Source organism: Pinus tabuliformis, chromosome 3_1, assembly GCF_031772625.1.
Source record: "Pinus tabuliformis cultivar Carrire ecotype Pingquan chromosome 3_1, CPIR1, whole genome shotgun sequence".
Taxonomy (NCBI): domain Eukaryota; kingdom Viridiplantae; phylum Streptophyta; class Pinopsida; order Pinales; family Pinaceae; genus Pinus; species Pinus tabuliformis.
This window is the reverse complement of record NC_142301.1, coordinates 252015133-252030787: the sequence shown is the minus strand read 5'-3', so window position 1 is coordinate 252030787 and position 15655 is coordinate 252015133. Positions and strand designations below refer to the sequence as shown.

The window sequence follows — 15655 nt, the reverse complement described above, 5'->3', positions numbered from 1 at the left end:
GTAACCCTTGTGTGTATATTAAGATAAAGGAGAGAGTTAACGTAGAGGCGCTTCTGTATCTATTTCTGGAGATAATGATAGAGGAGAGTGATTACAAGCTTTGGATGATTAATAATTGGCTGAAATTGAGATTCTTTCTATAACTTCGAATTCTTTGTGTTTAATTCCTCTGTCAAATGTAGTTCCTATGAATCTTGTTTTGTTGATGATGCATAGTTCTGAACAATGTTACCAAACTCGGAATTGACAATAACTTGACGAGGCAAAAGAGTGAAGAGTATTAATTGGATTGGGAAAAAATCGGTGAATTCAACAAATAAAGTTATACACATATTGAATTAAAAAAACATTTTTCATTTATATTCAATAAAGCCATGTCCAAACAATGTATAATATCAATAGACGTCCAAAATATCATGATTGAATAAGTATCTCATGTTATGAGTCCAAACATGATCCAAAGTACTGAGTCCTGACTCTACAAAATATTGCATACTAATCAGTAAAAAAACAATAACTTAGACTCTAAGAGTGAGAACTAGAAGCGATTCCTCTCACTCCTTCACTTGCTTGACCCTCAATTCTCCAAGTCATCTAGGCTTAAAAGAGGAGCCTCCTTTGATTGGACCCAATCTGCTGTATTTGTAGTTTGCAGATCTATCTCTTCAAGATCGATTGGTGAATGATCCAAACCTATCATTATCATGAGACATGGAAATGTGAATTAAAGTTTGAACTTTGTGCAAATCAAATTATGAAACCTCTAAATTCAAATACAATTACGCATGACTATGCCAAGCCTTTTGTTCCTCAAGGTTTAGTGTCTCAACTCTCACCTAGTATTTGCTTGTTGTGAAGTCGTAAATTGTAATGGACAAATACAAGGTCATCTAAGTGCTTTTGTGTCAATCGGTTGCGCTTCTTAGAATGTATTTTCTCAAACATGCTCCCGTTGTGTTCACAACTTGAAGCACTGCATGATTGATTTAAGATTCAAATGGCGAATCTCTTCAAACTGGTGTATCACTACCAAAGTTTTGCCACCAAAGACCTAGCAAGTGGCAAGGGTTCGTGAGTAGTAAGTAGTAAGTACAAAGCAAAGATGATAACTAGTAAATACTAAAAGGAAAACAAAATTTAATAAAACATTTAAAATACAGAATAAAGTTTAAACAAATTTTAAGAATTGATGAAGCCTTCAAGCCTCAAAGGGTACCTGACAATATCTTAGTCCTTTCTCGTATAGCATTGGTATAGGCAAATAATTTGGCCGGCGCCCTATAATCTTCTAGTTGGGCAAGGACATGACTTTGAACTTCTTGATCAGGGAAGCACCTTTCAATGCATGTCATATGTCCTCTGCCAACCTCCCCAACCTCATGTAAGGGGCAATGCAATTGCCTATCCCAACGTGCATCAATAATGTCCCAAAGAGGCATATACTTGGCCTCCTCATCCCCATATCTTCTTTTGATGGCCTCCTTTGCGAGATCCATCGCCTCATAAATGTAACCCATAGTAAGTTTGCCACCATCGACCATCCTGAAAGTTCAAGCTTTCAAATTCAATGAAATATGAAACTTTAAAAATGAAAAAGTTAAAAGACTTGAAGTACTTGAGAACTTTGATGAGGGACTTTGTCACAACAATAATCTCTTCATTAAACACAAGTGCAACACTTTCAATGCCTTCAAGAGCCTTGGAATGTTTAGATGCCATCCACTCAGGTCTTAAGAACATCCTCTTCATATTTATCTTTTGCTCAACCACATATTGCAAAGATATGAAATTTGTTGCAAATCTGGGCAATGCGGGTCGAACAATTTCTTTACCTTCTGTGTATTTTCTCATGGTGTTTAGGAAAATTGTGTAATTCTACAGGTATTTGGTTATGGATTTTGCCTTCTCCACAACCTCATGTATCCAATGAAGTTTACCAATGTCCTCAAGCATTAAATCTATGCAATGGGCAACACAAGAGGTCCATAAATTAGTGGGGTGCCTAATCTCAAAAAGTCTACTAGCAACCATATAATTAGTTGCATTGTCGGTGACAATTTGTACATGTTCTTCTCCCACTTCTTGAACAACTTCCTCCATTATTTCACAAATAAGTTGGGTAGTCTTAACCTTGTTTGAGACATCCACTGATTTGAGAAACATTGTGTTTGTTGGACTAGATACAAGGAAATTTATTAAAGTTCTATTCCTTTGATTTGTCCCTCCATCACTCATGATGGTGCATCCTCTTTCTACCCATGATGAATGAAACTTAGATAGCACAAGCATGGCATCTTCAACACTCTCTAACACCACATTTGTCCTAAGGCTCTCAGATGAAGGGGCTTTGAACATTGGACCTGCAATAGCAACTGCATCAATCATAGCTTGCCAATAAGGATTTCTAGCACAGTGGAAAGGTATGTCAGAATAGTACCAAAAGTTAGCAATGGCCTTCCTTGCTTGACTACAGTGTCACAAGGTTCATCGAACCTAAAGGTTGAGGTCTGAAATTCGGCGAATTTCAAAAAAAAATCTTAAAGTTCGATTAGGTTCGCGCAGGTTCGACTTTATCTTAGTTCCTGGCACCAGTTAAATTACATTGATGTTTAACCTTAAATTACTTTAACGTTATTTGACATCGACATTTAAATTAAATTGCTTTAACCTTACAAAACATTATTTAATAAAAAATATCGATATTTAAATTAAATTAAACATCGATATACTTCAAGTTAAATTACATACATTGATGTTTAACCTTAAATTATGTTAACGTTATTTGAGATCGACATTTAAATTAAATTGCTTTAACCTTACAAAACATTATTTAACCAATTTCAATTAAATTAAATTATGGTATGCAGTATTAGACGTGATTTATTATTATCAAGACTATAATTATTAATAATTATTACCTTGGTAGCCTGCAACGGTTAAGGCTGGGACCCACATTACAAACGACGACCTGCCGCAAGCCGATAGGGAGATGTGGGGGGATTAAAGTTAATGTCACAGGTCACGCTTGAAAAACAACAAATTAAATCTCATATTAAATTATATACAAACCTTATGGCAATGCCTTTAAGACTTTAATACAGGCCATTTGAATTCCCTAATGCATCATTTCAAATCTTTTAATTTCAAATTACTGGAACTTAGAAAAGAAATACATTGGACTGGGCCGCTCAGAGTCTTAAATATTTTACGAGAATTATTTTTAATATATTTTAAATTATATTTCATTAACGAAATTAGGGTATTGTTATTTTAAATATTATAAATTAATATAACTTATATTTCCGGAAAATTATAAATTTATTGGTATAGTATATGAAAAATTATAAATATATATTAATTAAATGAATATAAAAGATTTATGTAATTTTAATTATTTTATATATATTTTTAAAATTATATATATCAACGAACCTAATGGCAAACCTCATACGAACCTCATCAAAAAATTCGAACTCGAATCGAACTTAATTGTACTCGAATTCGAATTCGAATCCAGACCATGTGACATTACTTGACTATGTATATTTTTTTCCAACTAGTGGCATCCAAAGCAAGTTAGGAACCGGGTTTTGTGTGGGGAGCAAAAGAAGTGTTTAAGTTTCCACCTCAGGTGTTGAATGTAGGAGGATTCATTTGGCCTTGAGTTTGACTTGGACTTTGAGACACCAGTGGGACATTTGGGCCCGACATTGAGGATTCAACAAAGGGAGATGACAAGGGGGTATTGGAAGAAGAATGGCCAGTCTCAAAAGTTCCTATTTCTACATTTCTTTGCTTTCTTGGCGTTATGCTGACTCAACATATCAAGGGCCAAGATTGCTTGGTGTTTGACATCTTGGTCAACCTTGTTGTAGAGACTTATACCATGGCCGGGTATCTGTGCAAGGTGGTACTTGAATCTATAAATGCCTCCAGTACATTTCACTTCGCAAAATTTATAGAGGAGCTTGGGGTCTCCGGGAGTCTGGTCACAATAAGCCCATGCAAAGTCCTTCTCCCTCGACATTATCGCTGTTTTGGACTTGTGTTTAATTTGTGGTTCCTGTAGGTTGTAATAGACACAAAAAATAAAAAATAAAAAATGATCCAGATATCTGAAAAATTAAATGAAATCAATGCGAACCTGCAAACTTTCTTAATCATAATGAAGACATTAAAAGATACATTTATATTTATTTTTTGTTTTAACTTTTAAATCTCAATATAAAATATTTATGTCCCCTAACCTGTTCCAAATTTATGTAGCAGTAAACTGTAAAATGCATTTATTGATATTCAACATTGACATGATGCATGTAATGTATTTGTACATAACCTCATTGTTTTTATTTTACAATTCAGAAACATTGAATGTTTAGCTCTTAGGCCTAATTTTGTTTTTAGGTAAAAATATAATACTACGCAACATCATATTACATACTTGTGATGTGATGCAACAAAAATATAGAGGGTCTCATGACTTCATACGTTTTATTCTTTCATTTCATCTGATTGTAAATGAAAATGTATCTGTGATGTTCTCAGATTGATTTGGTAAGTAAGCAAAATGAATTGTTTCACTTCCGAGTGGGACATCCATACTAAACTTTACAGTGACAAGAAGATATGCATCACAACGCGATGACAATGATCAAATATCAAGGTTACAGATATGTCTTTTTGTGGAATATAGGTCAGTGGATAGGAAGGTGTAAATGTGAATCATTATAAAGTACTGGACATGTGAGATTGAGGTCGCTAATATAATTTTTCCTAGAATAACAAAAAAAACTTTGCATAAAAAGATAGGAAACATCAAATTTGGCATCATAGAACCAACAAAGGCACAAATAGATTAAAGGCATACCAAGGAGGATGAATCCAAACTAAGTCTCCAACCTCTATCTCAAGATTGCCACTTGTCTGTGAACTGAAAATGGTTGTTAAAACTTCTTTGTGTGAGCTACATTAAATAAGAATCGCAGATTTAATGTCACTGTTACTGTGACCTTGACAAATTATTGTGACAATGGCGTCGTTGTAGTTGATCCACGACGTCTTCGGATAGGAGGGCAATAAGAGAAGTGAAGCTGAACTCCAGTCTCCAAGCGTGATAGCGGCAAGAGAAAATCAATAAGTGAACTTGAAGGGGGTGATGACAAGAAGAAAAGGCAAAAAAAAGTTAGAGCAAAATTTTTACCTAATATTTTCGAGTGGATTGCGCGAGTTGTCTGCAAATCGCCGAGTCGGGAGTCAAAGTTGCGTTGACCACGAGTCAAACTTAGTCAACACGAGTTCGTCTCGTGGAGACATAGATTTGCTTGTTTGGTTGCTGATCCGAGATCGAATCGCAAGCACTCGCAAGTGATTGGCGACTCTTGTTTCACTGGTTTTGAATGGATTGTTAGTTAATGGTTACTGTTCAATCCCTGCAGGATGTTTTGCTATTATCTGATGATGGGATGTTGAGTTTGAAAGATCATGATAATGTTGATGATTATGATACCCGATTAAGTCTAATAGATGTTTAGTTAGCATTAAGAGGGTTTTGGCAGACACTTATCTATGTTCAAGTGGATGCCTATAGTTCTTGTACAGTTCACATATATGAGTAGTTAAGATTGGTTGATGTACTTATATTAAAAGGTCTATACATGGATTAAACTAGATATTTTGCAGTCATATAAAATTCTAAAGACCTAAGGCTGTTTGTTATTTTTGCGCCAAGAGGTGCTTTATAGCCTAGTATGGTAGCGATGTTGTAATGCGTTATGTAATGTAATGTTATGCTGATTGGTCAAATTATTCAAAATAAAAATAAAATTAAAAAATAATAATTATATATTAGTTTGAGTTAGTCATTTGATGGATTTACTGATTGTGGTTTACAAGCCCATTGTATTTGTCCATTGTATTTGTTACGATGAAGCCTATTTAAAGGCTTGAGGAAATCCATTATGTAAGAGTACCAACTTAGATCCATCTTAACTCCAGATTTGATCCCTCTTGGCACTTGGTAGATTTGGATATAAGATGGATCTAGGCTGGTAATATTGTTATCTCAGCTTACCTGAGTCATTTGAAAAAAATTGAAAACCCAAAGCTGTTGCTGAAATTAGCAGCTAACAAATTCAATGTTTTGTGAGTCTTTGGCTCTTCAAACCTTTAGGGTTGGGGATTTCTATCTTCACAAATCATATATTGCTGTTGGGAGGCAACCTTGGTTTTTCCCATCTCTTGGGGGTAAAAAATTGCTCTTTTTTTCTTATTACATCTATTGAGTTTACAGCAGGCTCAATATCAAAATCAATGTGATCGCAACTGAACCAGAAAACCCTCTGAACTGGCAATCGATCAGAATCAGAGTGGAACCATAAAAAAACCGGTCAACCAAAAATACATAAAATATTCAAATATTAAAGAAAAATATATATATTCATGTGCATCTTTATGGATCCAAACCATTTATACTCGGGAGGCTATCTATGGAAGAACTTCTGGCATATTTTTAAAGGATTTTGGCACAATTTTTGAAGTTATTTTTGACATCATTCTTATAGAATTTTGGAGCATATCTTTAATTTATTCTTGTAGAAGTTTGGAGCAGATCTTGAAGTTATGCTTGTAGAAGTTTGAAGCATATCTTGAAGTTATTCTTGTAGAATTTTGGAGCAGATCTTTAAGTTATTCTCGTATAAGTTTGGAGCAAATATTGAAGTGATTCTTATAGAAGTTTGGAGCAGATCCTGATGTCAAAACCTTGTAGAAGTCTTGAAGCAAATTCGAGTTACATTATTGAGGCAGATCAACAGTGTTTTTTGAGGCAAGGTTTCTACGGAAGATCTGAGCTACTAAAAGCACAACCCATGGTCTGTTTTAAGGCATATCTAAAGCAACTGATAGAAGGTATGAATTGGAATCTATTTTGTTGCCTTGGAGGTCAAAGTTACAGTGGCATATTTTTGGAGTAGATATGAAGTTGAATATGTTTAGGTAGAGATAACAATGATTGTATTGTTGTATTTAGGTCATTATCCTTGGTATGGGAGCCCAAGAAATAACTATTTTATCTTTTATTGTTGAGGGTGGCAGGGTGGTGCTAGGGAAAGAAGTTGTAGCTTCCTTCGTGAGGTTGTTGCCTCCTTCCGGTGGGAGCTAATAAATCTTGGGGTTGTAGCCCTTCCAGTTGTAGCTGGTAAATTGGAAGTTGTAGATTCCCTTGCAATATAAATATATTGTTCATATATATCTTGTGTTCATTTGATGTGATGTTATTGGTTAATTGTTTTGATGCTTAAATTGTTGAAATTTATGAAACATTGATTCACCCCCTCTCAATATTTCCAACAATTGGTATCAGAGCCAGTTACCTTCTAACAGTCTAATCACTGGAGGGAAGATCGTGAGCAGATATGGGAATTGAATTTTTTGTGCTTCATTGCATGGAATGGAATCTTTGATGATTTTATTCAAAGATTAAATTTGAAGTCAATGGTGATGTTACCGCTTAAACTAGCAGGGGTCCTAGGAGGGGATCCTATAGAGTAACTACTAGGTCGAGGGCAATGATTGAGTGATAGCCCATTGTCACCTCGACTAAGGCTCCTTGCTCTTTATGGGCTTTTACCGATGGGAGGAGACTCGATATATGAGGAATCACGATGATGAATATATCTATGGAAGAATGAAAGGTGATTCCTAAGGCCTATTCATAAGAGAGACTCAATTGTATGGATTTCTTGCTTGGGAAGCAAGGTGGTATGCTCTCTAGGGAAGGGCTAAAGGGATTCTTGAGGCTAGGGTTTGGGGATGTATCTTGAAGAGATGTTCTCTAAGCCTGAAATCCTTATGGAGACTTGGTTTTTATGTCATCTTTGTGGGATTGGAGTTATAAAGTTAGGGGACCACATGGGACCAAGTGGACCCAAAATTGGGTCAAGCAAGTGGAATTGGTCACTCAAGGAGGATTAATGGGCAAATCTTCTTGGAGCAGAATGCAATGATTCAAATGAGGTCACTAGCTAAGGGAAATCTAGGGCAAGAAACAATGCTGGAGCTAGGGCTTGCCATATCTCAAGATCCCACTGTCGGATTTGCTTCAAATTTGGAGGTCCTCTAGAACAAACTTCAATGCATTTGTGGAACAAAACTCAAAGTTTTTGGATGGCTAGATTGTGAGATAATTGATGCCCTAGATGAGAAGAATAAGTATTGAAAATGATCACCAATGGAGGATTAGTGCCTTGTCCTTTGGGAGAGAAGGAGTCAAGGAGAATTTGTAGTTTGAAATAGATTCACTTGGTCAAGGATGCCTTGAAACAACTTCACATGGGATTAGGGCATGAGAGAAGCAACTTCAAGGTCCTTACACTTCGATTTGCAATATTTGATGACTTATCAAGATAATTTTTGACACTTATTATTATCTCTAGGAACATTCACTCATTTATACATGGCCCATGACACGATGCAATGCTATAAAAGATCAAATTCCCACAATTTCGCATAAGAAAAGCAGTAAATTTCAGCCCATTATAGCGAAAATCCCAGCAATATGCATGTGACAAAGTTAAATAACAAGAATAGCATTAAACGAGCACTTACATGTAAGAAAGAGTATATCCAATCATCAAGATATGCTAATAGAGAAGCTCCAAGACAAAATGAAACAAATCCAAACACCAAAATTCATCCATTCATCCAAACTCGTACTCCAAGAAGGATAGCGAAATTCTCACGAGGGGAGATAACCCAAGTGATCATGATGAAAATGAATCATCTCACATCTATTTATACACTAATGAATTCGATTTAACTAAATTGGCCTAATTGAGCCCCTAAAATAAAATAATGTGCATAATAACAATACTTTTGGTGACAAGTCCACCAAATAGCTCATTAGTACATGAATAAGCATCTCAAGAGGACCAAATGATCAATAAAGTGAGTCGTTGGACCTTTGAGGAGGCCTAATGAAGTCCAAGGGGTGCCATGATGTACAAATGGACTCCCAACATAGTGGACAAGGGGTTGGTCCCTTGTTTTCCAAGCAAGGACTTGTGGTTCTCCCAAGGGGGTGTGGGGGCACAAGAACATCCTCATGGGTCTCCAAGTGGATCAAAAATATGCTTGTAGACCATCTGTAAGGGGCTAGGATGGTGATGGAAGACCTCTTTCCGCAGGGGGTGACATCCTCTAGACCCTGGAACGTTTGCCAAGTGTATGGTGCAAGTGTAGAGCCATCTAGGCATGGTGAACCAGGTGCATCATCCTCATCCAAAAAGGTGGAACACAAACAATCAATGATTGGTGCTGGGGATCCATGAAGTGATATTTGCTATGGTGGAGGCCCATGGCTCTCATTGCTCACCTTACAAGTGCCAATGTGGCCCTCTATAGGGCTACGCCTTGTATAGGGAGACCAAACCACAAATGAAGACCCACTTGCAATCTTGCATAAGATCCAATGCATCCCCTTGTCTTCCAATACAACAAATCATTGGAATACTCAAGTAATAAGTCTTACAAGTCATGGGATCAATGGGGGCACTTCATGGTGGCATGCCCTTCCATAGTGGGCTTTGACATGTACAAGTCTCTCCAAGCTCAATAGAGGGTTAACCAAGGATTCTATTAGGTGTTTTCAACCTTTAAGGGGGGTGACATGTCCATGGTACATCCTTTAAGTGGTAGGTGGAAAATGATATATAATGGAATGGAGTGGGGATCAGGGGAATCAGCTAGACCACATGTCAAGGTTAAAGGGTAGCTATAATAAAGGAAACCCACACCTGGGTATGTGAGATAGGAGGGAGCAAATCGTGGTACATGAGTTACCCCGACCTTTGTTTTTCCACCCTTATTCATATGCCTTTTGCCTTTTATTGCTTTTTCTTCATAATTGCTTGGGGCTCAAGGGGATGAGAGCATGATACCCCCTTAAGGTGGGGTCGTTCATTGCCCACCAAGGGTTGGGACAATCATGGGTTCCTTAATGATAGAGGGGGCTCATCTAGGGCCCATAGGAACTAAGGTGATGGCCATGGATAAGGGGTAGATCTCATGTTTGGATTTCACCCACGCACTAAATATGTATGTCTCAACTGTACATTTCTTGTTGAGAGTGGCCAAATTATGCTTTTTCTTTTCTTTTTAGCTGCATCAACCTTCAGGGCATCATTCCAGTCCCGACCCAAAGTGTGGACAAGGGGAGGGGGAGGCTAATTGTTAATTTTAGCCAACAATGGTATGTTCTATGCTTTAGAGCAATTTTACTTCAATTTCTTTATTAGCCCAGTATCAATATTTAGATTAGCAATCACATCAACATGATAGTAAAATGCAGATAGAACATAAACAAAAGAGTTGAAGACAAGCCAAGGCAAGAGGATGCAAGATGTGGTACCAGCCAAGGACAAATCCCAATGTGGGGAAACCCTTGATCAAATCTTCTTTTAGTCTTCAATAGTTTAGCAGAGAGAGTACAATTTACAAATTTGATAATTTATAACAGCAACAAAAGAGCTTTATCAGAAAAGTCAATGCTGGTCAACATGACAGATTTGATCCTCAGCAAATCAGTGAACTTTAGTCAACTTCAGCCTCCAAACAGCAAGATAAAACAACCCTCAAAATAGTCAAATTCAGCCCAGTCAAAGTCTGGTCAAACAACCCACCTGCGGTTAGCCCTAGTTGCAATCAACATTGGTCAATCTTCAACGTTTGGCCTCGATTTTTGTGCCCATAAATGCGGCTTGCCCAAACAAAGATAGCCCTCACAAAAATGCAGTCAAAGGAGGTCAACACATGCTAGTCAATTCTTGGTCAAATTGTCCAGAAATTCGACCTCTTGAAATTTTGACCTCTTGAAATTTCGCTCTCAAATTTTGGACGTGTGAGAGAGAGAGAGAGGCTTAGAAATCCATACCCAATCAATGAGTAGAGAGAGAGAAGTGTGAAGATGAGTGTGTCCAAATGAGGCTAAGTCACCTTCTATTTATATGCAACATTGAGGATGAATAGACATGACTGTTGGACTTCTGAGCCTACATAAGTTTGTTGGCCGATTTTGACAATTTGACCATAATCAAAATAAATTCATAACTTCATTTGTACATGTTAGAATTAGACTATCTTTAGATCAATCCTACATCTCTCGGAGAGAGGAACTCAAGAAAAATATTAGTAGTCATAAATAAGATGACCCATGTGGAGTTTGGCCCTAGTTGCCAATTTTAACACTAACCCTATTTGGACTCGGACTATCTTTAGATCAATCCAACACCTCTTAGAGAGAGGAACCCAAGAAAAATATTAGTTGTCATAAATAAGATGACCCATGTGGAGTTTGGCCTTAGTTGCCAATTTTAACACTAACCCTATTTGGACCCAGTGGACACATGTGGACCTGGATGGAAAAATAGATGAATGGGGCTAAAATGGGTGGAACAGGAAGTGGGACTACACAACCAAAATTGGGATTTCCCATGTAGTGCCAACGGAAAAGCCAAATGGTCAGTAAAAGAGATCTCACTAGACTAGGATACAAGGGTAACCATGAAATTGGACATTGGAGACAAAAATAGAAGCCTAACCCACTCCTTCCGCCGAATCCCCCACCAATTCATGCCCAATTCATGCCCATGACAAGTAAGGAAAATTACTCAATTATACCAATAAAAAGTCCGTGGTAAGACAGAGGATGCAAGCGTTATCCGGAATGATTGGGCGTAAAGTGTCTGTAGGTGGCTTTTCAAGTCCGCCTTCAAATCCCATACCTTTGGGGTTGGGAGGCCCACCTTCAATCATACATTCATAATAGATGGGCGAGGGACCGCATGGCTGGCTCAGGTGGCAGAGAAATTGGCACATCGAGCTATATGGGGGCTGTTGGCTGCCGGCTGAGGACCATCTTAGGAGAAAAAATTCTCCTGTGCATACTACCCACAAGTGGTGGGTAACCTCTGACTCACTGTGTTGGTGTCAACGTTGATATTTCTCGCACTAGGGTTCAAGTCTTTCCAATGACAAGCTCGTGTTGGTGCTTCTGCTTCTATTCGTGCTTGTGGGCATCTTTGGCAGAATAGATCCCCCTCATTGGAGACCTCGTAGCCAAACGATTTTGAGTTAAATCGTGTTAGTTGTGATTTTTCCCATCTAGGGGTAAGGTGTGCTAGCCACATCATGGTCAGAGAAATCTAGTTTAGAAAAATTAAATTTGAAATGAATTTATTTGCCAAACTTCAATGAATTTATTCGGCTACTCATTAAATGAGCCAGACTTTGAATTTCATCATTTAAATGTGGTGAACATGGTATGATTAGTATCATCGAAGATTTGATTATTGTTTTAATCTCATATTTTGCCACTGTCCATTGTTGTGTCCAGTGTTGTCACCAAGTTATTTATATATATATATATATATTTCCACTGTCCATTGTTGTGTCCAGTGTTGTCACTAGTTATATTTTATATATATATATATATATATTCTGTTTTTATTTTTATTTTTGTTTTTTTGAGGGGTGGTTTCTACAGTGTGTGTGTCACGCATATATATATATATATATATATAATTTTTTTATTTATTTGAGGGGTGGTTTCGACAGTTATTCTTGAAACCCCATCCCCTGTCCCCACACCTTAATGGAGTGTAAGAAAGATAGAACACTATTTGTGATTTAAAGAATTAATTGGAGAATATAAAAAACAACAGTGAGAATATAAGCAACGACCAACAGATGGACTCTATGTGGACGTCAAATGCTAGGATGATCAAGGAGCAGGTCATTGGCTTCATAGGAAAACAAAAAGGACACCGGGTAGAGTCCAACAGCATGAAGAAGAAATATGAATTCGTTTGTGCATTGTTAATAGTCTATGATTTATTTTGTTTTCTTTACAAAGTAACTGTCCTTCAAATCTGTCCTTCAAATCAGTTATCTTTATTTTACCAAATTTCCCTAAATGAGGTACTGGGAGGGGATCTCTCTAACATCCAACTGCTTTTCATATCAAGTGTTTTTGGGATTTAATTAAATTGTCATCAACAAAGTGGAATATACAGTATCCTCTGCTGGATCATCACGTTGTTTCAAATCCTTTTGTACTGTCTGATTGAATCTAAAATCAAATGTGATGTAACTAATATTGTTCCTAATTGTTATTGAGGAATTCACTTTTTGTCATAGAGTGGAATCCTTGTGTGTCTTCCCCTAATCCTGTCATTTTATATATTACCATTAAAGCATGGAAAACTGCCTTGATTAAACGCTTGTCAATTTTCTTTGATAAGATTGAAAGACCTGTATAGTTATCTGTAATCGTAGGAAGCAAGGAGTACTTAGATTTGTTTGTATGTGCAGGGAATAAAGCAGGAAGTGATAATAGATCTTGTAGAACAATGTCGTTCTTACAAGCAGCGGGTGATGCATCTTGTGAATACAACTTCGTATGTTCTGTTGCTCAACATTTTTTTCAAGTCCTTGGTTTTCTATTGTTGATAGAAATTTATACTTGTGTGTTATGACTGTCTAAAACTTAGTATATTTTTTGTTAGGAATAATGCCTTGTTAATATACTAGATTCTTTCCATGTTTATTAAGATGATCAGATTTTATTAATTCATTCTTTCGTTGTTATCACTCTTGTCAAAATTCATTGCAGGGATGAGGGGCTTCTTTGTCAGGGTCTTACATTGAATGATGACCTGCAGCGTGTACTTGGAAAGCATGATGCAATTGTTGCAGGAGCTCCTGTTACATGGGAAAAGACATTAGCTCCTTCACCTTCTCTTGTTAATGTCAACAACGAGGAAGATGAGACAGAGGATGATTTGGTTCAACTGTCTCGGAGGTAGCTCATTTGCCATTGCTGAATGCGTACATATGCTTTCTGTTTAATAGTTTGCTTTTTTATCATAGTTTTCAGAAATCACACCAAATCATGCTTTGCTAGGAGGTGTGCTCTCATACATGCCAGCATTTAGGGAAGCTGCAAGTGCTTTCTACTTTTACTTTTTTTCTGTAATTTGAATGTATCTTTTGCAGTTGGCAGGCTTCTTATTCAAATCCAAAAAATGTTTTTGTTTCTGTGATTTCTAGGTCTTCAAGAGTGAATACACAATCTCAAGATAAAGCTAGTAGCAATGTGAGGAATCAGCCTGCTGCTCCACTCCCATTGTTACCTCCACCACCAGGACTGAAAAAGGTCAATACTCCATCTAACAAGCCTGAGCAAACACTGGATTTTCTCAGTGGTGATGCTTACGAGTCACCAACTACTGCAACTCCACCAGCAGCTAGCCCACCCAGTGGGCAATACATGCAGACCTCACCAGGTTCCATTTCCCAACAGGCTCCATATCCATTTAATTCACAACCAAGTGCTCAAGATGTCTTGACAACACAGCCAACATATTCTTCATCCCAAGTGCTACAACAACCATATCATCCAAATGGAAGTAACTCTTTGGCGATTTCTTCAACACAGCAGCATGAATATCAAAAGTTTCAACCTGAAGGCCAGGAATCACGTCTGAACAATGCTGGCCACGCTTTACAATGGTCAAATCCAGCAGGGCAGTCCCATAAGCCACAGCAGTCAATTCTCGTACATGATGCACAGTCAGTCAATTTGAATGTGCCTGCACAGAAAAGTCCTGGAAGTCTTCCACCTGCTCCTTGGGATGTTCAATCTCCACAGAATGTACCGCAAGTAGCAGACAGTCAGCAAGAGCCTCTTGTATATGGCAGCAATCTCAAACCAGTGATTCCACCCCCTCCAGCATTTTACAACCAGAGACAACAATTTTTCCAGCAGCATCACTCTTCAGGTCCTGGCCAGTTTATGCATGGTTATTCTGAAACTGCACATGATGATCTGATAGGAAGGGCTCAAAACCTGTCACTCCATGATGGCACATACAACACATCATATGGAACTCCCTCATATTCACAGCATTCTTCAACTTCCACTAGACAAGTTAAGCCTGAAGATAAGCTGTTTGAAGACTTGGTAAACTTGGCCAAGGCGAAAGATAAGATTTCATCTGGTAAAAGTGGAAGTTTGTAAAATATAGAGTTTGTTGCATGGGATGGTCGGTATTTATGTTGTTGTGTAGCTTGTTACACGAGATGATTTAGGCGTAGGCATTGTTTTAGAGAATCTACTGTATAGGCTTTTGTTCCATCGAGGTTAATTGCTCGCCATGTGCTCATATTTATCTTAGCACTACTGTTTGATTTATTTTGTGATTTATGTTTCATGAATTTACATGCCCAAATCTTTGTAGATTTGTATATTGTTAAGTAGGATGGCCTTTACCTTCCAGGGAAAACAGTGCAAATTCCAAAATTCTGTTAAATATATTGTAGCTATTGGATAAAGCTAGTGGTGCTAGAGTGCCTATGAAAGAGGAATAAACTATTTTAGAGAAGCTTTTCTGAATATACAAGTATTATGAGCATCATCTCTTCTGAAAATTGTTTACACTTGCTGCATCGTGGTTAATAAGTTGTTTACAGTTATTTATTTATTTATGTAAATTGATGACCATTGACGAGTGATTTTTATAATACACTGTTTTTTACTATTTAGTGTAATGCTTACATGCTGGAGAGGAACGATCCATTTAAAGTTGCAGTGATGCCTTTG

The 15655-nt window shown here is 37.3% G+C and overlaps 1 protein-coding gene across 1 annotated transcript in view; it reads left to right on the top strand.

Annotated features, from left to right (window-relative positions):
• The window catches only part of LOC149186742 (TOM1-like protein 3), a 28334-nt gene extending 13034 nt beyond the window's left edge, over positions 1–15300 (top strand). The window contains exons 8-10 of the mRNA XM_089411114.1: positions 13366–13451; positions 13667–13855; positions 14104–15300. Coding sequence (XP_089267240.1) covers positions 13366–13451; positions 13667–13855; positions 14104–15073 — 1245 coding nt within the window. The 3' untranslated portion in view covers positions 15074–15300. The remainder of the gene's footprint in view (positions 1–13365; positions 13452–13666; positions 13856–14103) is intronic.
• Positions 15301–15655: the final 355 nt, after the last annotated feature.